Source organism: Notechis scutatus, chromosome 1 (genome assembly GCF_049901735.1).
Source record: "Notechis scutatus isolate UNSWTSFEM ecotype Mainland chromosome 1, rNotScu1.2, whole genome shotgun sequence".
Classification (NCBI taxonomy): Eukaryota; Metazoa; Chordata; class Lepidosauria; order Squamata; family Elapidae; genus Notechis; species Notechis scutatus.
The window spans coordinates 237,968,048-237,993,735 of NC_142009.1; the positions used below are offsets into that span (position 1 = coordinate 237,968,048).

At 37.4% G+C, this 25,688-nt stretch overlaps 1 protein-coding gene across 1 annotated transcript in view; it reads left to right on the top strand.

The window, feature by feature from the left end:
- The first annotated feature begins 2,316 nt into the window (after positions 1 to 2,316).
- Positions 2,317 to 25,688, top strand: part of MUC2 (mucin 2, oligomeric mucus/gel-forming) — a 66,907-nt gene continuing 43,535 nt past the window's right edge. The window contains exons 1-16 of the mRNA XM_087949197.1: positions 2,317 to 2,386; positions 3,460 to 3,724; positions 5,884 to 5,998; positions 6,962 to 7,052; positions 7,903 to 8,012; positions 8,238 to 8,454; positions 10,670 to 10,795; positions 12,027 to 12,144; positions 13,334 to 13,472; positions 15,210 to 15,320; positions 16,382 to 16,451; positions 17,823 to 17,960; positions 21,180 to 21,344; positions 21,959 to 22,053; positions 23,042 to 23,168; positions 23,971 to 24,226. Coding sequence (XP_087805323.1) covers positions 2,317 to 2,386; positions 3,460 to 3,724; positions 5,884 to 5,998; positions 6,962 to 7,052; positions 7,903 to 8,012; positions 8,238 to 8,454; positions 10,670 to 10,795; positions 12,027 to 12,144; positions 13,334 to 13,472; positions 15,210 to 15,320; positions 16,382 to 16,451; positions 17,823 to 17,960; positions 21,180 to 21,344; positions 21,959 to 22,053; positions 23,042 to 23,168; positions 23,971 to 24,226 — 2,213 coding nt within the window. The remainder of the gene's footprint in view (positions 2,387 to 3,459; positions 3,725 to 5,883; positions 5,999 to 6,961; positions 7,053 to 7,902; positions 8,013 to 8,237; positions 8,455 to 10,669; positions 10,796 to 12,026; positions 12,145 to 13,333; positions 13,473 to 15,209; positions 15,321 to 16,381; positions 16,452 to 17,822; positions 17,961 to 21,179; positions 21,345 to 21,958; positions 22,054 to 23,041; positions 23,169 to 23,970; positions 24,227 to 25,688) is intronic.

Genomic DNA, 25,688 nt, shown 5'->3' on the forward strand with positions numbered 1-25,688 from the left:
TACAATTCATTACCTTGAATGAAATGATAAAGGATTTGGATGAATTCATGGAGGACCACTCTATTATGGCTTATTACACTTGAAATTATAATGTTGCCACCATGCTGGAAAAAGCAGCATTCCAAATAGCAGTTACAGAAGAGCAAGGATGTCAAAAGACATCATATCTTCTACTGAGAAATTCCCCCAAAGATATATAGTTGCTTTGTTGTGAAAAATAAAATGATGGATTGACATGGTCTTTAACCTGAACCAAGAAGGCTGTTACATGTTATTATTTCAAAATAGAAAAATTGGAAAGGGCATGTTTGCCTACAAACTGTAATCAGAGGAAACTTTGATCAAGAGTATGAAATTCTGGCTTATTTCAGCAGCTTTGAGACCACAGAACTACAGACGATTCAAAACAGATTTGGAGTAATATAAATCTTTTAAAAAATATTTGTTAAATTAATAGAGAAAAAAACTTGCATCCCATAAAGATTTTTTTTAAAATTTCTATATCCATTATTGTGCTTCTATCCAGAACCAAATGCGTAGACTGAGATAAATAATTGGGCTTTATTTATTAATATCACTTTTCTTTGATGTGAGGCGTAGATGAAACTACTTAGGTGCGGGTACCAAGTGTGGGAGCAGTCAAATCAACCTAGCATCAATTTGTGGATATGTTGGGGTTCAGTATTGCTAATTGACTCACTCTACCATCTTTCTTTTTTAATTCTTCTTTAAACCAATGAGTTTAGAGATCATTTGGTCCGACATGAGAAATTTTGCTTAATGTTAAAATCATGCTTCTTCTCAATTGCCACTAAACATTGATGAATAAAGCTGCTTGCCCTCCTCTAAAAGTTGTTAAGCTCAGTCTCAAATGACAGAATTCTGCCTCTGTGAAAAGGAACAAGAAAACTTGTCATTATGAACTGTGGAAATGCATCAGGTGAACCACTAATCCGCTAGGGTTTTTAAAAGACCAGTGTAGATACCTTAGGTAGCTTTATGTAAGTATACGCTAGCAAATACTGTAAAGGAAAGTCGAATGCCTGCATAAATTCTGCCTCCTTTCTGTGGGTTCCCTTCCCTTAAACATTTCATCCTATAAAATAGTAGGACATGCTCTTTTGAAACAGAGATTAGTCGCCTTCTGGTGGCTTTTACCACTGTGAATCCTGATAATGCCAGATTCCTAATTGTTCAACAACGTTCTGTGAGTAGAGGAGGTTCCCAAACTTATTTTTTAATCGAAAGAGACCATTCAGTCATGTGAGCCTCAACTTCTTCCATCTGAAGTGATACAATTCTGATAGAGATCAATTCGCATAGCAAGGCTAGATCTAAGAGTGTAATTCTGGAAATGCAGGGTCTAGTGGAGGCTCTCCTTGCCTTTTGGTTGTTCAAAACTTCTAGGAGGACTTGAGATGAATCTCTTGTATACTTTAACAAAGAGAATAAAGATGTTATTTTGCCAGTATGAAAGTTGAGAATGTTCTTTTTTTCATAGCTGCTGGCACAAAGTACATGATATCCTATTTAGAATTAAATCCTATTTTTCTTCAGCCCTGTGCCAGCATCCAGGTAGGAGCAAACCAAAAGACTTGAATGTGCAAATACAGTTTATTTCTTTCAGAGACATTCCACAGTGCCACTTTCAAAGTTTCTGAAGCTCTCAGACAAGGCATCCCCCTAACTTGGAAGAAAATGGTCAGGCAAAATAAGAATAATGGTCCTATGAGCGTGGTGTTTTAATAATAAATTAACCACTTTTCATATGCATGGGACTAGTATTCATTCTTTGAGTCTACCTAATATTGCTAATCAATAAACAACATTGGTGTCTTAATTTTCTGATAACAGCAATCAATCCTACTCCAAAGGCTAAATCTGAGGGATTTGAGGAATTCTAACTAGTTCTTATTCAGGAAAAAAAAAGTGTTTCTAGATTCATAGGCTATTCTTAAAATAAATTATTCTTACATTGAGCGTCTACTTTCTACAATTAAAAGATGCATTAAATTAAGCCTGGGTGAAGATGGAAGGAAGTCCAGCATCCTTTTGAGAAATAAAATATAAATGGGCCATAAAAAGGGCAATTGCATGATAACGGAACCAATAAACTAAAAAAATATTACCCTATTTCCTGAATGTTAGATTACAGGTATTACAATGAAAAATTCAGGTCTGTTTACTTTCTGAAGTTAACAAACATTGTACAAACGCTTCACCCCTCCTCCTCCCTTCTGGTGGGATGGATTGTGCCAATGGGCATTATATAAAGAAAAGCTGTAGACTGGCTTCTGCCTTGCACTCGTAGCCACCATGGGGCCAGAGGTGACCAGCCTGTTGTTGCTAGGGCTGGTACTTTGCTGTGCAAGTGAAATTAAAAGAGGTAAGATGTTTAACAAGTATGCTACAGATGTGGCCAATGGGCAGCCTAAAGAGCACTCAAAGCTTGTTGTAATGGGCTTTCAAGTTCTCTGATGATTTCGTAGAGCGTGGAAAATATGGAAGGTATTGGGTGCTTGTAACAAGTGAATATTCTGTATGATATGAATGAATATGTTGCCGATATTAAGGCACGGCAGATCTTGGCTTACAGTATTTGTCACAGAATTTATTGAATCTATAGTCCTGCTGTATTGCATTCTTTTAAGGATGCAAAGTGCATCTTATAACTCTTTATTTAACCAAGTATCTAAGCATTTATTCTATGTAGAATGACTGTTATCTGGCCAGTATGTTTCAGTTTCTATGAATCTGGTCTGTTAAACCAGACCCACTTTGACTGGGTTAGTGATGTAAATTCCTTTGTTCTGTCTGCTGTTATCTTGTTGTATTCTGGTCAGTGGTCATAGTAAACATAATATTAACAGTGCTAGTAGGGAGGGTATCACTTTGCTGTGCTATAATGTTCATTTCAGCACTGGGATATTGATTCTGATTTCTTCATTAATCTTCAAATGTTAAGGTCCTGCAAATAAAGCAAGACTAAATATCCCTACTGTTAATGAATATAACTCGAACCTGGAACTTTCAAAGGAGTGATGTTTAATTAAAAATCATATCTTATTTGGTATAAGTGGCAGCAATTTTGTTTTAAATGCTTCACTATCACACTACCATCCAAGCGGTAACTCACGTTAAGAGGTAACACTCTCCTTTTGTTTCCCATAGTACAAAGATCTAGTTGTACTAAAAAAAAAAAAAGAGGCCAATATTTGTGCCTCTTTTTCATGCTTTATGTGTGTATATTTCTTGAGTTGATGCAAACAACAATGGTAATATAAAAATGCAAAAATTTCAGTCAAGCATCTGATACTGGCAAGCTTTCCCCATTCCAAGGCTTTTTAAATTGTTTATTTTGACTTAATTACGTAAGTGTCATTGATCTGGGTTTGGATTTGTTTTTTGCTTCATAATAGTCCTTAATGGTTATTTGTCATCACATTTTTGTCTTTTCAGTAAGAAAATCTAACCACGGCCACTTTGTCTGCAGTACCTGGGGAAACAACCATTTTAAAACCTTTGATGGAGATTTTTACCAATTTCCCGGGGTCTGTGATTATAACTTGGCTTCAGATTGCCGAGAATCTTATAAAGAGTTCTCTGTTCATATCCAGCGTGAGCAGAATCATCAACGTCACCCTAATATCAAATATGTTCTTGTTACAATCAAAGATGTTGCTATTTACCTCACTCACAACATGGTTGCGGTAGATGAGCAAATGTAAGTTTCTCTGACGTGGTTATGTTTCCAAGCATGCAATCTTTGAATTCTGAAAATCTTTCACAAAAATTTCACTGTAGAAGCTTTAATATTGCAGAAGCGATAGCCCAAAACATTCAGAAACTACGTTGTGTAGAAACTCCAGCTACATTTTCAAAAGAAATGTTACTTTGAGCAAAGTTTGAAGTAATGTTGGAATTCTTCAGAAAACTTTCAAGAGAAGTACAAAATAAGTTAGAATAAGAGATGTGAAATGACTTCAGGGAGTCTGTACATACACAGGTCATCACCAGTTTTCAACTAAAGCAAAATTTGGACTGAATTTGGGTATGATTATTCAGGAAAAACATCTGAGGCAACACAAGTTTTAGTCACTACTCCCAAGGCTTGCATACCTCTCACTCAATATAGACTGTAGAGCCTAATAATGAAGCTAGCTCCTGGATTGTTGAACTTCAATATGCTTCAATATTATTGTCAGAAATTTCATTCTCAGTCTGGAGGAGAATAATATTTTTCAACTTTTCATCTGGTCACAATTCATCCAATTGCATTCCACATGCAGTCCCTCCTTGTTTTATACTAGCTTCACCTTGTTGACTTTTAGAAAAATTGTTAATTAAACATTATAACGGCAACTTATAAAAATACAACTGAGATTGAGAGAGAGGTTGTACTGAAAGCTGCCAGGTGTAGTTATGTCCATGTTGATTCATTGCGTAGGTTCTCTTTAGATCTGAACACTGGACTTCACTAGAATTCAATCTGTATCCTACAAGCAACAGCGTAATGACTTGATTTTCGATATGCTACAAACACTCCAGTCCAACAATATCTACTGAGAACATTTTCCTATATCATTAAGGGATTTTGACTTAAAATTGAATGGTCATTACTAGAGATCCATCCAAGTTCATGTTGAATATAAAGCAGAAAAATTAGAAGGATTAGAAGACTATACCAGCAGGCTCAAAGTAAGCTAGTTCTCTGGGGAAATGTCCCTTTTAGTCAGTAGATATACTGGTTCTATATACTGACATGGAAGCTTTAGTTATTTTTCTTCCCTAGCATGGTGAGATAAGTGATGGTAGCTTTTCTTCTTTAATTAGCATTTTACATTCCTTACCAGCTTATTGAATTTAAAACCCATGGTAAATGTTAGGTAATTGGCTTAAGAAAACATATTCATTCTCTTAATGAATGTTAATATTTCTCTTTTCCTGTAATATGACCTCTTCCATTATTCTAAGGTTGACTAACATTTTGCTTTGCAGCAAACCTCGCAAATGACTAGAAAACCTATGTATAAGATCCTGCTCCTCATAGCACAGGGAAAAAAATGAGTCTAAACAATTCTTTGCTTTTCATCTCGGAAAAGGTTAAATGTACACAAAGCCTATCACAGTCTGATATGCTTACTGCAGCCATTGAAGTCTTGCTTATTCCAATCTGTTCTGTAGCTTTGCATTCAAGTACTTTCCTCCTGCTTCCCCCCGCCTCCGCTGTTAGGATGCCTTTTGATGACTCTCCATATATGTAGGATGCTTCTACTCTGGTAGACTGAATGAGAGAGAGTACAATTATTTCAGTATACAAGGGAATGTGTCTTAAACTATACATCATACATAGTGAGTAATCATACATAGTGACCTCACAAAAAGTTATTATTGGGATTAGCCTGACTGGAACTAATTAACATGTAGTGTCTTTTAATATCATTTTTATTCCCTGTTACCAGCTTTTCAGAGGTTTATGGAAAAGGCTAGTAAAAACAGCCCACTTTTCTTTCAACTGAGGTTCTTTTTCCCACTAGCTATGCTTGCCAATTTTTTTCTAGTTCATAAGAGTATATGTTTTACTGAAAAAGGGAACTGCTTCTAACAAACAGTATATTTTTACTTGTTGGCTTGACTGAGCTATTAAGATTGCACAAATATGGACCCAAACTCAGATACAATTTGGAGCGGTGCAGTGGAATCAAATCAGGCAACAATTCAAACATATTAAAATTCTGAAAACCCAGCTGTTTGGATGTAAAATAGACCAGAGGTACAATGTAATTCCTCACTAATTATAGGAACATGATAGACTTCTAATGCTTGAGCTGTCCATTGCAATGGAAACAAGTGCACATACTTTTCTGTCATCCTTCTCTACAGGGTAAAGACTCCATATTATAGTTCTGGCATCCTGATTGAGAAGAACAATATATATACTAAAGTCTATGCAAAAGTGGGCCTAATTCTGATATGGAACCAAGCAGATGCTTTGATGGTATGATGTCAACTTCTGGCTGATATACAACATACAGGCAATGATAGCAATAGCACTTAGCAATAGCACTTAGACTTATATACTGCTTCACAGTGCTTTTACAGCCCTCTTTAAGCAGTTTACCGAGTCAGCATATTGCCTCCAACAATTTGGGTCCTCATTTTATCTACCTTGGAAGGATGGAAGGCTGAATTAACCTTGAGCCTGGTGAGATTCGATCTGCCAAATTGCAGTCAGCTGGCAGTCAACAGAAGTAGCCTGTAGTACTGCATTCTAGCCACTGTGCCACCACAGCTGTTATCCTCTGTTACTCTCTTTGTGATTTTTTTTCCCCAGTACCTACAGTATGATTGGTTTTAGAATAATTCTATCCCATTGGCTACCTTTAGGCTAGGCTGAATACAACTTGAGCCAGCGTAGCTTGTAAGGGCTTTTTCATACATTAGATTATTCAGATAAAGAGTTAGCATTAGAAATATGTCCTGTTGCAAAATATCCTGTTCTGTATCGGAGAATTGCATTAGGAAATCAGCATTTATAGAGGTAGTCCTTGACTTACAACCAATAATTGAGCCCAGAATTTATGTCGCTAAGTGAGAAATTTGTTAAGTGAGTTATCCCCATTTTACAACTTTTCTTGGCACATTTGTTAAGTGAATCACTGCAATTATTAAATTAGTAACATGGTTGTTAAGTAAATCTGGCTTCCCCATTGTCAAAAAGTTGCAAAAAATGATCACATGACTTTGGGACACAGCAATGATCATAAATATGAACTACTTGTCAAGCATTCGAATAAACATGACCATGGGGATGCTGCAATGATCATAACTGTGAAAATGATTACAAGTTATATTTAAGTTACCTTGTTAAAGGATCTCAGCATATAAAAAAAGACATATGCTTGAGATACTGAATCACCACCATCAATCAAAATATCGTGGTTTTATTTCTTCAATGTAGATTGAGCTTGACTCTAAATTCAACAATTATACTTGTGGCCTTTGTGGAGATTATAATGGACAACAGATCTACAATGAATTTATCTCAGATGGTAAGTAGAGCAACAGTACAGAAAGCATTCTACTACAAACTGGAGAACATGCTTTAAATACAGAACTGACAGTCAAACGATAGTTTAACACACACATGCAACACCTTATTTTTTCCAGGCAAATTAGTTTGCAAATGAGAATGTACAATGACTTATATGTTCTAAATTTTAACTAAATTATAAGGTCACTAAACTAAGTTAGCAGAACTTGATTTACTATTTAATATAATATTGTCCACTGTATAATTAAATCTGTTTTTTATATAGTCAGGGGAACTCAAGAGCAGTATGTTAACTCAACCCTAACCCTAACCCTAACCCTAACCCTAACCCTAACCCTAACCCTAACATACTCAAGAGCAGTATGTTAACTCAAGAATAGTATGGAATTCACTTTACCAATAAAGTAAAACTGTATGTATTACTTCCACTCAATCCAAGTTAAACTCTGAGATTCATGCATTCTTCCATGAAAATGAAAACAAAACAAAACATTCAAACAGATCTTTAAGTATATGAACACCAATAACTAGAATAAAACTGCACAAAATTTAGACAGTCCATTGTAGCTGAATGTATTGTAGATTAAGAAATTGTGGTTTTCAAGCAAAACCAGGATGTCTTGTACCTTAGTTTACTTAATATACAGTACAACATTTCTGAGCATCTCTGTTGATCATCTGTCTTTCTTCCTGTTCTCAAAATACATTGTGTGGTATCCATACCCAACATCATGCATTCCTCTTTATCTAGCTGATTTATCACACATGGAGCTTTACACTTATCAGTATGCTAAGAATCATAAGCTGAAAATGAGATTGTTTAAATACACCTTTATCGTTTCTAATAGGATTAAGCTACAATCCAATCACATTTGGAAACCTACAAAAAATTAATAACCCCACAGCAAAATGTGAAGACCCTGATGAGACAAAGCCTATTGAACTGTGCAAGCAGCATGTAAGTTTTCAAACCTTGATGGATGATCAGAAATAGGGAGAGATCAACCTCTAAACCCTGGCTGCTTTTGCTCCAGGTTTTTTTTTATTGAGAACAGTGGCCCATGTTTCACAGCCCCAAAACTTGAAGGCACAATTTTGGTTTACAGTTTTAATCAAGTCTTTTTATTACTGGAGGGTAATGTAAGGGAGAGACCTATTCTTCTCTGCTTTCTTCTCTTTCAAGCGTGAAGAGTGTGAAACTCTCCTAACTTCGCCGGCATTTGCAGATTGCCAGAATCGACTGAATCTAGAACTGTATGTTCAAGCTTGTATGCAGGACAGATGTGCTTGTCAGCGTAGAAAGGACTCTTTCTGCCTTTGCAGTACCATCTCTGAATATTCACGACAGTGTTCCCACGCTGGTGGCAAACCTCAGAATTGGAGGACCTCTCAGCTCTGCCGTAAGTAGCAAACTGGCTTAGATCATATTGATTGATTGATTGACTGGATTTATAAGGCTGCCTAACTCAAACAGTGTGAGTCTGGGCAACATACAAGAACAAAATGAAGTTGAAAAAAAATTAACAGGATGCAGGTGTGGATACTGCCACTACTTTATTTTATGTCAAAATGGCCCTGAAGATCCTCCATCTTTCATCCTGAATATGTTTCTCCTAAATATCCTCCATCGTTGATTATTTATTTCTGTCCATTTCCACAGAGCATCAGTGTCTTGGGAACTAAGCTGACCCACAAAAAGTGTTAAAACAAAATAAGGAAAATTAAAAACCCTTTGAAACTCAGGGGAATTCTATCAATGTGAATTGTCGACTGACTATAGAAATAGTCAGCCACATATTAAAAAAAATACAAGACAGTCATCACTGGTCTTATATTAACAATATTTAAAAACATGGAAACTTGCACAAAGGATACAGATAGACTATTACTTCATCTGTCTGGGTTTGGAGTTGGTTATCCATCCATCCATCCATCCATCCATCCATATCCACTATGATACTTCTGGGCAAATTATTCAAAGCGGACAAAATAGTAAGCAAAGAAAGTAATGGCATGAGAAAGGAAAGGAAAGAAGGAAGAAGGGAAGGAAAGGAAGGAAGGAAAGGAAGGAAAGGAAGGAAGAAGGAAAGGAAAGGAAGGAAAGGAAGGAAGGAAGAAAGGAAGGAAGGAAAGGAAGGAAAGAAAGGAAAGGAAGGAAAGGGAAGGAAAGGAAAGGGAAGGAAGGGAAGGAAGGAAGGGAAGGAAGGAAAGGAAAGGAAAGGAAAAAAGGAAAGGAAAGGAAAGGAAAGGAAAGGAAAGGAAAGGAAAGGAAAGGAAAGGGAAAGGCATACATGTATCTAGTTTATAGCAATGCATTTTGGCTATACCAGTCAAGAATTAATTTTTTGCAAACCAGCCTTGTTTCCATCACACCCATAAAACATTAAATTAGTTATATTTTGTTACATAAAACTCTGTTCTTTTTCTACTTTAAATAGAAATTTCTCAATTCTCTGTCTTTTTACTATTTTGCCATCCTTTTGTTTTGTGGTTTGATCCTCATTCATTTTCTCTATATGATCAAACCACCTTAATGAAAGCCATTCCTACTGGTCACTTAACTTTGTATTCATTTGCCATCTTTTCATTCTTGACCCTGTCTCTTCTTGTTTTACCAGGCACACTTAACTCTCATTCCCAGTTCATTCAATTTACTTTTATATCTTTCCTTATTCACCCAACAGACTTTCCTATAACTAAATGGGCAGAAGCAGGGTCTTATACATAGCCCATTTTGCTTCTGTCATTCTTCACGACAGATTCGATATTACCCAGCACTTTTTTTGCAAGAATTTGCACATTTTATATCACTACTTTCCCTGTTTTTAGAAAAAAGCTTGCCAAGATATACAAATTTGTCATTTTTTACATTTGTGTATAAGTAGCAATTGCTTCCTCTATTTCTTTTTAATTTTTATTAGTTTATAATATAAAATACAAAAAAAAATACAAAAGAAAATAGTAAGGGAGGGAGAAGGAAAGGAAAAAAATACAGGGCAAATAGAAAAAAGAAAGAAAAGGCATTGTCTTCTGATTCCGTTTGGTGCAGTAGAATAAGATAATAATATCAAATCTCAACTTTTTATTTGTACATAGTAATATAAGCTATAGTCATTTCTATAGCAACAAACCTATCTAATTGGTAAAGCCCAAAAATCAAAGTTTCATTTTTTTCCCACCTTAATCGCAAAGTCCAGAAGTGGCTTCCAAGTAGAAACAAAAGTAATTGTGTTTTTTTTCCTTTAATCAAAGCAGTCAATCTCTGCTAACTCTATCAATTTTTGCAGCCATTCATCCATTGTGGGAATCAAAGTGTTCTTCCATTTTTGTGCATAACATAATCAGTTGCTGCCTCTATTTCTGTGGGGAAAAACAATTAACTTGATCTTTCCTATCTTCATTTTCAAATCCATTCTCCTCACTGCACTCCAAGATTCACTGCAAATCATTTGGATTCACAGTCAACATGGTATAATCAGCGCACCATGGTTTTTAAAGAGTTTAGTTCCTCATAATGCAACTCTCTTGTGTGTTTTTCCTCACAGGTAATGGATTTTTGTCCATTAAATACAAAGTTTGTTTCTTAATCGTTGCCCAATTCTTTTATTCTTTTAGCAAAGTCATGTCCCAAAAACATGATTTACCTGGAAAGTGGTTCTCCCTGCATGGACTCCTGTTCACACCTGGAGATCAGCAAACTATGTGAAGAACACTATATGGATGGCTGTTTTTGCCCCAAAGGTAACCATTTCAATGTATAAAGAGTTGGGTGGGAAATTCAAATTTAAATCCCTGCTCAGTTGGATGGTTGAAGCCAAGCTGATTAGTCCCTTTTCATAGTTGTTTGTGCTTAGTTCAATAGTAAGTGAACCAGGGGTGGGCTTCAAAAATGTTAGCAATGGTTCTCTGCCTGGTTGCCGGGTGGGCGTGGCCATGGTGGGAGTGACCTAGTCGGCCTCCTACACCACTGCAGGGGAGCGTTTATGCCCTTCCCGGGCTCTGGAGGCTTTCCTTGAGCCTCTGGGAGGGCGAAAATGGCCTCCCTGGGCTCTGGAGGAAGCTGGAAATGGGCCAATTTCCACCATTTCTGAACTTCCGGGAGGCCCGTTTTTTTCCACCCTCCCTGAGCCTCCATGCGCGTCCTGCACTTACCTGCACCGAAAACGGGCGGCATGGAGACTCCTGGGAGGGTCGGGGCAGGGCGGGCGGGACCAGCCAGCAGTGGGATTTGGGATTCTCTGAACTGCAAAGAATCTTAGCTGGGGGCTCTCCTGAACCCCTGTGAACCCCCAGCAGCCCACCCCTGAAGCTCACCCCAATTAGTGCTCATTGCAATAACAAGCATTCCAGTAAGTAATAGTATATAGTTGATTCACTGAGATTTAACTCTGAGAAAAATATATATGAAAAATGTAATTTCCGTTCAAGAAATGTTGAGGTAGCAATATTAGAAATAATTTTTAAAAATGGTCAGCGTTAAGCAGAAGTGATTATCTCCCTTTGAAAGAAAGCATCATTACTGCCATCTATCACGAGCTCAGAAAAGGAACAGGCAAACTTTTTAAAAAAAATTATTATTGAATGCTGCATTTTCTTGGGCATAATCAATTAGATACCTGATTAGACCTGGCTAGAGTCAAAAACGAGTGGGCCTTTTTGACCCATCCCTCTTTTCTCTTTGGAACCTGTTCCCTTTTTCCTTTTTTAATCCCATTATCAGGCTAATGGGACATTTTGTTCTTAAATTTAAGCTGAACTGAATGTTTGCAGAAAACTTCTGAAATTAGGACTTCATGAAATTAGGCTATTTGCAAGACCCTTGCAAAGCTCATTCTCTTCTGCTGTGAATCTTTACTCCTACTCTGTACTCTTCAATGAAATGTAGTAATTAGCTAGGAATTTCCTTTTTAGCCCTTTAGTAGCAATTCTGGTTGCTGTGCATTCTTAATGATTTCTTCTTTCACTTTTACAGGCACGGTATATGATGATGTCACAGGGAATGGCTGTGTGTTAACCAGCCAATGCCACTGTAAACTTCATGGAAAAACATTCTCCCCTGGTCAGAAAATTGCCAATGAGTGTGAAGAGTGGTAAGAATGCCAATAGCTCATCATTTCCCTTTTAGCGCTTAAAGTAAAATTTGTTTTTTAGAGTAACCCAATCATTGTTACGTCAAAATGAGAACAGGGTTTATATCATGTCAATAATGACAGAGTGATCCTATTTAGACACTTTACTAGTACAGAAACAGCCTGAGAATAAGTGATGCTTGTTCAAATAATAACTTCCTTGGACCAGTGGTGGGATTCACAATTTTTTACTACCGGTTCTGTGGGTGTGACTTGGTGGGCGTCGTGTGGCTTGGTGGGCGTGGCAGGGGAAGGATACTGTAAAATCCCCATTCCCTCTCCCCTCCTGGGGGAAGTTTACTGCAAAATCCCATTCCTTCCCCAGCCCACTAACCTGCTTTCCAGCTCCGTTCTCCTGTGCAGGGCAACAAAAGAAGACCCAGCCGATCAGCTGGGACTCGGGAGGCAGAGAATAGATGCGGGTGGGGCCAATCAGAGGTGGTATTTGCCGGTTCTCTGAACTACTCAAAATTTCCGCCAGTGGTTCTCCAGAACTGGTCAGAACCTGCTGAATACCACCTCTGCCTTGCACTACCAATGAACCCCCCTTGCTTTTAATTCAATACCTTATATTATTTTACACTGAGTAAACATGCAAAGTCAAATTAAGAAATGTTGCATTTATGTGGAATAAGGGAAGATAAATAAAAAAAAAATACCTAGGATCAGCAAGTAACCCTAAAGAAAAGTGAATGTATTTGTAGGAGATGACCAGGCTGAGCCCAAGGGAGGGTTCAGCAGTCCCTTCACGTCCATTAGAGATGTAAGTCCAGCACACTTTGAATTCCATTGATTCTTATCTACCACCAATTTGCTTTGATCTTAGTAATCCAGATTCTTGTAGAGAGGGTTAGCATGCAATAACCTGCCTTTATTTGAACCACCTTGCTTCCTGATTTCTTGCAGCTGACAGTATTGCCTCTAATTTAATCTGTAACTGCAAAGTCATCATCCAGGCTTTAATGGCTTCTTCAATTTGTAAAAACAACAACAATAACAAAAAAAACAACCCCACCTAGGTGTGATTATTTTGTAGAGAAAATACAAACAGACGTACTTCCAAAAAAAAACCCCATTCAGTGGGACATTCTAAATGCATGTATTTTCAGTACAAATTCTTAATTTGTATACCCCGTTTGTTTATTTTCAGCACTTGTCAGTCAGGGAGATGGAACTGCAAGGAGTTATCATGTCCGAGTACCTGTGCTTTGGAGGGTGGATCCCACATAACCACTTTTGATGGGAAGAAATATACCTTCCATGGAGACTGTTACTATGTGTTGACCAAGGTATGTGTGTGGAATACTGCCCTTTGGATCTGTACCCGGTATTATGAACATTGCAAATATGCTTGTTTTGATAGCTATAGGAGAAGTGGATGAATTACATCATGTGCTATATACATGCAAAGGACCCTATAATCATTAAGCCTATTTAAATATCACTGAACAAAGTTGTTAATTTAGAATGGTCCTTCTGTAGAAATAGCAACGCTCCCAGCCTTTTATCTCAAAAACATGGAACATCTGCAATACAAACTTGCCATATTTTCTTCAGCTAGAAAATAAATTTCTGGTATCATTATCATCATCATAACAGTCACTGCAACTATATTTTAGTACAGAAATAACCAAGTGCTTTACAGAATTGGAATAACTGGAATAAAATGCATAACAAACACAAACATTTAAAAAATTAAATCACTGCTATGGAATGATATAAAGCAATCAGCAAAAGATATTTGGCACAACTCCAAAGGCCGATTGAAGAAATCTGTAGAATAAATCAATGAGCATTCAAAATTAACATAACCTTTTCACTGATATTTAAATGGGCTTAGTGATTATAAGGTCCTTTGGTGTATATAGCAAATGATGTAAATGATGTAATCCACTTCTCCCCTAACTATAAAAACAAGCACATTTAGTTAGGGACAATTTTCTCCTTTTAATGGTCAAATAAATAGATTTCTAGTCCATGCCCAATCTACTCTATTTCTGCATTCATAATTTTTTTACTAACACAAAATCAAGGTTTTAATTGTATTCCAAGACAAACATTCTAAACATATTCAAAAATAGCATGTCAGTATGAATTTTCTCTCAAAATATGCATTTCCATATGCATTTTGGACCAAGAACTGAACTGAAACATTTAGAAAGTGTAATAGCTGATCGACAACTAATTCTAATTTCCAGAGAAGCTCAGGCAATGTGGATCAGGTCAGTTGATTGAAAAGATAAAATTCCCCAAGCATTATTTCTAAGTTGTGTTATGCCCTGATTATGATATGGAATATGAATAGTCAAAGTTGAATTTATTTCCTTTTTGGGAGGGGGACAGTTGACTTATGTATTGGGCAACTCAATATTATTATTAATTCTGTCTGCTAGAATGTCTGCAGAACTGTGACTACAGGGATATTCTATACATTGGCAAATTTGTTCCATTTGTCACCTTGTTGCACATCTGATACTAGCTGTTTTTTTTTTGGGGGGGGGACTAGCACTGCAGAATTGTGTCAACCTTACAGAATTCACCACTAGACATCACAGCCAGTCTGACATCTGCTGATATACTGTATAATGTAGAGCATACCCCTCAGAGCTGTATAGCTCTGATAACTGCTGCTACCAACATATAGCACATGTCCTTTATACCACCTTATAAAGTGCAGTGAAATTTAGGACAAGGCTAAAAAGATTGCTATGAGTCTGAATGGGACACTGAGTGATTTGGGTAGCTGGATCTCCAATAGCAATAGACAGATTGACAAGAGATTAGATAGATGATAGATAGATAGATAGATAGATAGATAGATAGATAGATAGATAGATAGATAGATAGATAGATAGATAGATAGATAGATAGATAGAATAGAGAGATGATAGATAAACATAGGTGATGGATGGATGGATGATAGCATTTTTTGTTTAATAGATAATTTTAGATGTCTTAGAAAACAGATTGGTATTCAGAGGCAATGACTGACCATATTAATTGTATTTGTTCTTCCATATGTGCAGACCACTAAAAATGACACCCATGTCCTTTTGGGAGAATTGGGTCCATGCAGTTCTTCAGACAAGCAGACATGCCTTAAGTCAGTAGTGCTACTAACAGATCAAAGGAAGAATGTAAGTTTAATGAAAATGATGATGGTATAGTTATTATCAACTTGTTCATCCATACTACAATGTCTTTTATTTCATTTGATATCTGTTTCTCTTTGTCGGCCTTAAAAAAAATCAGATGATGTTATATTTTTATTATTTCAAGAAATTGTAATAAGTATTCACATTTATGATTGTGGTTGCTGATTATACATAATTGTGTTTGATTTACATTTATTTTGCTGTTATTTACATTGATAATATGCTATGTATACAATATGAATTAACATTATTATTGCCCAACAAAATTTTTACATTAAATAGTAATGAGAATTATTTTCAACAATTATTTTTATTTTATTAAATTTATTAAAAATAACTTTCTTCTTGATCCATTACACTTTTGTGATTTAGCTAGCAAAGCTAAGTAATATATACTGTTAACTCTTCAGTGAGGGATGGCAACCAAATTCCTTCTACAGTGTACTTTTCAATTGGCTGTGCAGTGGATAGCCACTATTGGGAGGTCATAAACGTTGGTGAGAGGTAATCTGGAGTATTATAAATTCCCCTCAGTGTTTTCTGATCTTTGCAACTTTCAGAGATATGGACTTCAACTCCCGTAATTCTTAGTAATGGATATTTTATCTGGAGAAAACTGGGTAGTGAAGGTGACACTTCAGGAATTTGCTATCATTGGGAAACATTTCCCTGGAGGAAAAGTATAAAGAATGCAAAACAATCTGGCCAGCCAGGAAAAGAAATTGCACGGACGGTGTTTCATCATTCCTTCGCTGAAAACACAGAAGTCATAAATATAGCTGCCAATTGTCAAAATAAAATATAGTGATCTAAGTCAATTTATTTAAATTTGAGGTTTTAACTGCTTTCTTTCACCAGTTAATTAAATATTGTATAAAGAAACTGAAACATTAATATGTGCTGTTATTTATAAAATACAGAGCTTTTGTTGTCATTCTAATATAATAAGACTCCCTTTTTACAACCCTGTAAATTGTAATGTTCTGTTTTAAGGATCCCCACAAAGTTGTACTGACATAATATCTGTATTTTCTCTCACACAGATTGTAGTTTTCAAATCAGATGGCAGTATATTACTGAATGAAATGGAGATTCATTTGCCATACAGAACAGGTAAAGAAGGGAACCATTGCTTCTACATATTCCAGCATTGCCTAGATTGTCGCCAGCCTTTTGGATCTCAGGGACCACGAAACTCATACTTTTACATCCCGAGGACCACTAATACAATTTTTTAAAAAAAGCTAATATATTTAATATTTTTTTATAAATATAATTTTATATAAATATATATATATATATATATATATACATATATATATATATATATATATATATACATACATACATACATACATACATACATACATACATACATACATACATACGGTATTCAGCTTTGTTCGGGTATTTTCCCACGTCATTATAGTTGTGCTTTTAAAGTTGTAGCAACATTTCGGCAGAATCTCATCTGCCATCATCAGGCTTCTATAATGACATGGGAAAATACCCGAACAAAGCTGAATACCATACATATAAATACCTGCGAAAACTTAAGAAAACATACATATACATATACATATACATACATACATACATATATATATATATATATACATATACATATATATACATATATATATATATATATATATATATACATACACACACACACATACATACATGATACACACACACACCTACCGCTGTGGCGGCTTTGCCTGCGTTTCCGAGGCTTCGATGTTGGGAGAGGCAGCAAGGGCTGGAAAAGGGGAGAGCTGTGCACGGCTCCGTCTCCCTTTCCTTTCCTGCCTGCACGTGGGGGGGGGGGGAGGAAAGAGAGAGAGATGGGAGCAATTCAAAGCTAGAGAACTAGTGGGGAAGAGCTGACAGCGGGTGCTGGGGGAGGGGACTGCTGTTGCCGCCACCGGCAGGTGTAGGAGCTGGTTGGTGCGTGCATCTCAGGGGCCTCACTCCAGGGTCCCTCAGAGAGCCGGGAGGTGGAAGAACTGCACGGCCCAGATTAATTGCTTTTGGGGGCCATTTCTTCTGCAGCCCACCAAAAATTTTCCATTGCCCACCAGTGGGCCGTGGCCCACCGGTGGACAACCGCTGGTCTAGACAGCCTTCTGTTTGGGCTTTAAGATATTAAATAAGTTAAGAACAAAAGGATCACTGACATGTGGGATACCGTCAAATAAAAGAGATATTGAAAAGGGAGATTGAGATGTATTTCCATGATAAATTCAGTAGCTACTTATCCCTGAGAGTAATGTGCTTAATAATGACTTATAATTCATGACTCTTTCATTTTTCATTGTCTTCTTCCCCATTAAAAAAACAAACATCAATGTTCTAGTTAACTATTCTTACTCTCCTGGAGAAAGACATTTAATATTATTTTCTCCCCTTTCACATTAAAGATAGAAGACAAATTGATTACATTTGGCACAGGTTGACTAAACTTTCCCTTTGTTTTTCTAGGTAGTTTCTCCATTTCCCAGCCATCATCATTCTACACTATTGTGCTCACAAATTATGGGCTAAAAATGCAGATCCAGCTGTCCCCAATGATGCAACTGTTTCTCATTATGGAGGATTTTGCCAAGGGAACTCTCCAAGGCAAGTCAAAACTTTATCTACCATTAGAGGAAATGTAAAGATTTTGAAACATCTAGAAACAAGCAAAGTAATAACTAGCAATCAGCACGGGTTTGTTAAGAACAGATCATGCCAAACCAATCTTATTTCATTCTTCAACATAGTGACTAAATTAGTTGACCAGCAAAGTACTGTGGACTTCATGTATTTAGATTTCAGCAAGGCATTCGACAAAGTAGGCCACAATCTACTTCTTAGTAAGCTAGAAAAAAGTGGAATAGATAGCACCACCACTAGATGGACTTGCAACTGGCTGACAAACCATACTCAACGAGTAGTCCTTAATGGGTCTAAGTCTACATGGAGGGCAGTAAGCAGTGGGGTGCCACAAGGTTCCATCTTAGGCCCAGTACTCTTCAATATCTTCATTAACGACTTAGATGAGGAAATAGAAGGGGAACTTACTAAATTTACAGATGACACTAAGCTGGCAGGAATAGCTAACACCCAAGAAGATAGGCTCAAGATCCAGATGGATCTTGACAGACTAGAACACTGGGCCATATCTAACAAAATGAAAGTCAGTGTAGAGAAAGTCCTACACTTAGGCAAGAAAAACCAAAAGTATACATATAGACTGGGTGAAACCAGGCTCAATACAGTAACTGTGAGAGGGATCTTGGAGTCTTAGTGGACAACCAGCTAAATATGAGCCAGTAATGTGCAGCCGCCGCCAAAAAAGCTAATTCAATCCTAAATTATATTAACAGAGGGATACAATCAAGATCAAGGGAAGTACTAATACCACTCTATAAAGCTTTAGTAAGACCACACCTAGAGTACTGCATCCAGTTCTGTTCACCACATTACAAAAAAGATGTTGAGACTCTAGAAAAAGTACAGAGAAGAGCAACCAGGATGATTAGGGGACTGGAGACTAAAACATATGAAGAACGGTTACAGGAACTGGGCTTGGCTAGTCTAGTAAAGAGAAGGACCAGGGGAGACATGATAGCAGTTCCAATATTTGAGGGGCTGCAACAGAGAGGAAGGGGTCAAGCTATTTTCTAAAGTGCCTGTAGGCAGGGGTGGGATTTTACCAGTTCCCACCTATTTGCTAGAACCGGTTGTTAACATTCTAAGCAGTTTGGAAAACTGGTTGTTAGAAGAAATTACTGGCCTAATCCTGTAAGGAAGGCATAGGTCATCTAGTCCAACCCCTCGCCGGTGTTACTTACAGAAACTGCCTCTCCGTTAACCCTTATTACATTCTTGGCAGGACTAGACTTCCTGTCTCTGGAACTTCTCTGGAGTTTTCCCCCCCTCCTTTGCTGGTACTTTGCTTGTGTGGAGTGACCATTCAAAGTTACAATGGCACTGAAAAAAAAAAGACTAATAACCATTTTTCACACTTGCGACTGTTACAGCATCCCCACAGTCATGAGACGCCAGGCGAGGAGATACGTGCCTTGATGTGAGTAATACTGAGTTGGCCACATCCAGCCAATAACATGACCACCAAGCCATGTCCACACAGTCACATGACCACCAAGCCACGCCCACCACCTAAGCCATGCTTACAGAACCAGTTGTTAAAAATTTGAATCCCATCCCTGCCTGTAGGCCAGACAATGAATAATGGATGGAAACTGAACAAGGAGAGATTTAACCTGGAAATAAGGAGAAACTTTCTGACAGTGAGAACAATCAACCAATGGAACAGCTTGCCCTCGGAAGTTGTGGGAGCTTCATTACTTGAGACTTTCAAGAAGAGATTGGACTGCCATTTGTCAGAAATGGTGTAGCGTCTCCCACTTGGGCGAGGGGTTGGACTAGATGACCTATAAGGACCCTTCCAATTCTGATTATCTGACTATCTGATATCTGAATGGATTTCTTCTATCCAACTTTTGAATAGTAGTGTTGGAAGAAATCTCCATCTGGGTTCAGTTCCAAGTGGGAAGAAAGACACTGGAAACATGAGGCTGCTTGGAAGGATGGTTTAATGGTGAAGCAGCAGCACCAAGCATGTGTGATTCTGGGTAGCTGATCATATGGAGGGAGACAGATATATATTTATACCCTCTCTTGGGGCCTTGCCCTAGAGCTTCCTGATCCTGTGGCAAGGACATATATCCTATTGGCTGCTGTAGGGATCATGTGCAAATCCTAGGAATATGTCTGAGATAAGCTTGGTTGAACTGTGCTGGGTGACGTAAGGAAGGGGCTTGTGTTTTGAAAGGGTGTTAGGCAATTCCTATTATGGCTTAATGGTTTTTGTCCTGGTTTGGATCTTGAGGGAGGGCTAATCCTATCACCCTGGAGCTGAAGGCCTTTTGTTTTGTAGATAGGATGGCTAGTCTTTCTGGGGCTATTAACAAAGGTGGGGGCTGCTTTCCAAGATCATGTTTCTCCTTTTCTCATTCAGGGAGATATAATATTCTGCCTTTTTAATATTTCCTAGAATATTTCATTCTTCTAGGAGAGGGGTGGGTGCTAACTTTCTACAATAGAATGGAATACCAGCCAAGCTATTAACTTATTTTGTGGCTCTTCCACCTTATAATGTATATCCCAATATTTAAGATTTTTTGTTGTTGCTAAGTATGTTGTTCAGTTTGATGTTTATCCATTTAATGTCTCTATATGTGAAATAATCTCACAATAATTTGTTCTCATATAAAACAAAGCTACTTTGGAGTGTTTAATAGTGCTGATTCAAAATGTTAACATGAAGAGGCCTAAAAAAATTCAATGTTGGATACACTTTTCTCTGAAATCCCAACTCTCCTATTCCCTTATTTATCATTCTGACTAAAAAGGGTCACCTCAGAAGTTAACTTTCTTGCAATAATACAATCAGGAGCATTGACATAAGTAAGAACTGATGTAAAACAAAACAAAACATACTACCTAGTAATGTTCATGTTGGTTTAGAATTACTGTTTGGTGTAATGGGAACTTATAGAGCCGTGATGGCACAGTGGTTAGAATGCAGTATTGCAGGCTGACTCACTGCTCACATCCTGATGGGGTTCAAGGTTGATTTAGCCTTCCATCTTTCTGAGATCAGTAAAATGAGGACCCAGACTGTTGGGGATGATATACTGACTCTGTAAGAGAGGACTATAAAGCACTATGGGATGGTATATAAGTCTAAATGCTATTGCTATTAATAATCAGAAAATCTTACAAAAACAAGTTTCAACCAAGACATTCATTTGTTGTTTTTATCAACAGGACTTTGCGGAGATTACAATGGAGTAGAAAGTGATGATTTAAAAGCCTCAGGTGGAGTGGTTGAAGCAACAGGAGCTTCCTTTGCCAACTCCTGGAAAGCACAAGCTAGCTGTAGTGATATGGAAGATAAGTTGGAACACCCTTGCTCTCTGAGTCTTGAGAATGGTAAGGGATGAGTGGCTTTTGTCAATAAATTCCCAAATCCACTAACATCAAGATAATAAATAGCCTATCTCCAAGTCTGGTCCTAATTGCAAGCTGTAGTCTTTCATGTGTTGCATATATCTCTGCTAACCCAAAGGCTTTCAATTGAGTATTAGCAGCAATTTTCAAGCTCTCTTTTTAGAAGATTCATTAAAAAACAACCCAGCTGCTGAAGATAGAGAAAATTTCCATTTTGCCAATTGCTGTTGTGAAAATGGATGGCAGGCTTAATGCTTCCTACAGAATATATTTTTCTTCTGATGATGCTCTCTACTTCCAAACAAGTAAAGATTAGGGAGATTAAACCTACAGAGGCAGTATAGTTCTCTGGTGATCTGGTAGTTCATAATATCCATTGTTTTATACATTCCATTGCATAGGGTTGCACAAATTCATTGCTGTCAGCTTCAATATAAGAGCTATGTATGCAATGCTTAAGGTGCTCATTTTGCTTTCCTTTACTGTGTGGTGATCAAAATATCTGAACAGTAGAATACTGCCAGAAACATCATATGAGAAACAGAAAAAAACATTAAATAGCTGGTAACCAAGTGTCATTGCTCTCTCTGGTATAGAAAAATATGCTGAATACTGGTGCTCTTTATTGAAAAGTACAAGAGGTCCTTTTGCCAGATGCCATTCAGCAATTGAGCCAACAGATTATTATAAGGTATGAATTTTTAAGATCTTGCTGATCATCCAATATTTTAGACTTAATTTAGGTCACTTAAAACCTGAGGCTTTCTGCGTAGTTTACTAAGCATTTTTTTTTTAAGAACTTGGCTTCAGGCATACTCAAATGGCAATGGTTTTTGTTTTAGTGTTTATGCATCTATTTGAGCTCCAGTACAGCACTGCAGCCAATTTCTATTTTTTAACCAAGGCAGTAGCTTTCCTTTAGGTGGTTTGCCCTGGGAGATGCAACACAGTCTGTTTTCAGCTTTTAAAAACACATTTTTTTTTAATAAAATGGGAGTAGTACACTCCAATATGTGTGTGGGAAATGGTTGGAACCACTCTGGTTCAGCTTAGATTTTGAAAGAAAAGGAAAAGGAACCTCCCTTATGTAAACTCTCTAGATCCGTGTTTCTCAGTCTCAGCACCTTTATGGTTGGTGTACTTCAGACCCTAGGATTCTGAGAGTTGATGTCTACCAATCTTAAAGCAGACAAAGGTAAAGAAACATTGTTCTAGATGTGCCTTTAGTCAGGAATTTTGGGAGCTGGAGTCTGAGCTCATATGGAGGATGACAGATTGAGTGGGAAAACAGGCCATTCCTAATACGAGTTTCTTGCTCTGTATTATTCTTCCCATCACAATTTGTACCATTCTTCTTTTTTTTTAAAAAAAAAATTAAAATATAGTTTATTAGTTTTTACAATTAAAACCAACCAACAGTACATACACAACTAAGCAAAGGAAAAGAAAGGAAGAAAGAAAAGGAAAGAAGGAAAAAAGAAAGAGAAAAAAAGAGAAAGAAGGTTAAAAGCATGTACCATTCTTAACGCAGGTCTTTTGTTGTGTCACTGCACTTCCATTGCAATTGTGGAATAGAATGCTGCATTCTGCCGATAGCTATTCTCAAGTGCCTGTTCTTCATCCATTGACTCCTCTCATTAATCTGGGATGACTGTTTCCTTGATTGCTATTTGTTTCAGCGTTGCAAGTATGATACCTGCAATTGTAACTCCAATGAACAATGTTTGTGTGCTGCCCTATCATCATATGCCAGAGCCTGTACTCTCAAAGGAGTCCTTTTGTGGGGCTGGAGAAAAGAGATCTGCAGTAAGTATCTCCAATTTCATTCTGACTGGGTATGACAAACATGTTTCCCTTCTTCCTTAATCCATTGATATCAGTGCCTCTTTTTTTTTTTAAAAAAAATCAAAACAGGACGGCCCTGGGTTAACAATTAAGCAAAATAAGTATGTGCTTAGGGCTCCAAGGGAAACCCACAGAATTTCTTCACTTAGCTATCATGCCTTTAATGCTTCCCTTGGCATACTCAATTTTAATTTTCATCACTAATTGAATCTTAAGGACTTATTGGTTAAGCAATGGAAGGGGCACCACTCTGGGACTGTGTTCAATTGGCCTTAATCCAGTCCTAAAACATGGCATATCTAGATAAATTGCATCTGAGGGAAAAATACTAAGATATACTATTTATAGCAACAGGGAAGTTCATAGGATCATGATTAACACATTCAGAAGAACTTCATAAAGCTTTAGATCACAGAATCTATTTTTAATCATTCCCTACCTTTATATGTTGGTGTAATGCTTTTATTAGTAGTCAGTTCTATCTATCTATCTATCTATCTATCTATCTATCTATCTATCTATCTATCTATCTATCTATCTATCCATCCATCCATCCATCCATCCATCCATCCATCCATCCATCTATTTAATTTCTATAGCTGCCCTCCTCTACTAAGTGATTCTGAATAGTTTACAATAACGATACAATAAATCTTAAATGCTGCTTGGTAGATGGGAAAGTAGCATAAAAGAATGCAGAATCTGTATCCAATGGATCTCGGATGCTTATTTATGAATGTATGATTTTCTCCCTTAAATTCAGACAAAGAAGTAACTTCTTGTCCAGCCAACCAAGTTTTCCACTACAATCTAACCACATGCCAACAGTCCTGCCGTTCTCTTTCTGATGGAGATAAGTACTGCTTGAAAGGTTTCACTGCGGTCGATGGCTGTGGCTGCCCAGACAATACCTATGTGAATGAGAAAGGCATCTGCGTGTCTATGTCTGATTGCTCCTGTCATTATAAAGGCTTATATACACAACCTGGAGATTCTATCATGAAGGACGACAAGCGCTGGTATGTTGTGAAAACTGATTCCTCTGTTCCAGTTTGATGAGAAGATGGGCATTCAGCACAAGAGAACTTTAAGTGCTGAGCTACATTTGCAGATTAAACCTGGATGGAGAATTCACCAGCACATTTCAGGGAACTGAATTAATTATTTGGTACAATTCAGTGGGATGTTCTTTCTTCAAATCACCAAAAGATAGAACTAAATATATAGTACATGTTGAAAATCACTACCCTTTGCAGTGATTTAGAAATCCTTCAGTAAGGGTGGTAATGAAACACATATATTGCAAGTCAGTGATGGCATTCAATTTTTTTTACTACTGGTTCTGTGGGCATGGCTTGGTGCCTGTGGCATGGTTTGGTAGGTGTGGCAGGGGAAAGATACTGCAAAATCCCCATTTCCTCTCCATCCCACTAACCTGCTTTCCAGCTCTGTTCTCCTGTGCAGGGCAACAAAAGAAGACCCAGCCAATCAGCTGGGACTCAGGAGGCAGAGAATAGATGGGGGTGGGGCCAGTCAGAGGTGGTATTCCAAACTACTCAAAATTTCTGCTACCGGTTCTCTGAACTACTCAAAATTTCCGCTACTGGTTCTCCAGAACTGGTCAGAACCTGCTGAATACCACCTCTGTTGCAAGTGCAACCTTATACACATGACGTGCCTATTTAAAAGTACGTCCTTTCCTTATGATCCCAACTGAGCCCAAAATGTATGTTGCTAAGTGAGAAATTTGTTACGTGAGTTTTGCCCCGTTTTACAACTTTTCTTGCCCCATTTGTGAAGTGAATCCCTGCAGTTGTTAAATTAGTAACACCATTGTTAAGTGAATCTGGTTTCCCCGTTGACTTTGCTTGTCAGAAGGTCACAAAAGATCACATGACTCCAGGATACTGCAGCTGTCATAAATATGAATCAGTTGTCAAGCATCCGAATGTAAATCACATGACCATGGGGATGTTGCAATGGTCACAAGTGTGAAAAGCAGTCATACTGTTTTCAGTGTCATTGTAACTTCGAATGGTCACTAAACAAACTGTTGCAAGTCAAGGATTACCTGTATAGTGTTTCAGTGGAATATATTTCTAGGGAAGAGGGGAAACAATTCAAGTTCAGAATGCTTGAATTCTTGTGATAACTTTAAAGAGTAATACCACAGGTACAGTATTAATTATCCACCATTTATTTATATGGTGGATCCGTGAAAATGAAGGAATGTTGACAGGAATGTTGTGCATTTAAAACATTATGATAAACATATGAAATTATGTGGCAGTCCTTATCAAATCACTGAAATTTCTAGTTTGGCTCCTTGTATTCTTTATTATTGATATACCATTCAGGGATTCAAGAAATCACTGTAATAAATACACTTCCATTAAAAGTATATAAATTGCCATTTGTTTGTAAAGTTCTTATTGCTACTGTTTTGTCATTTTATTTATCCTGCCCCCATTTTTTATTTTT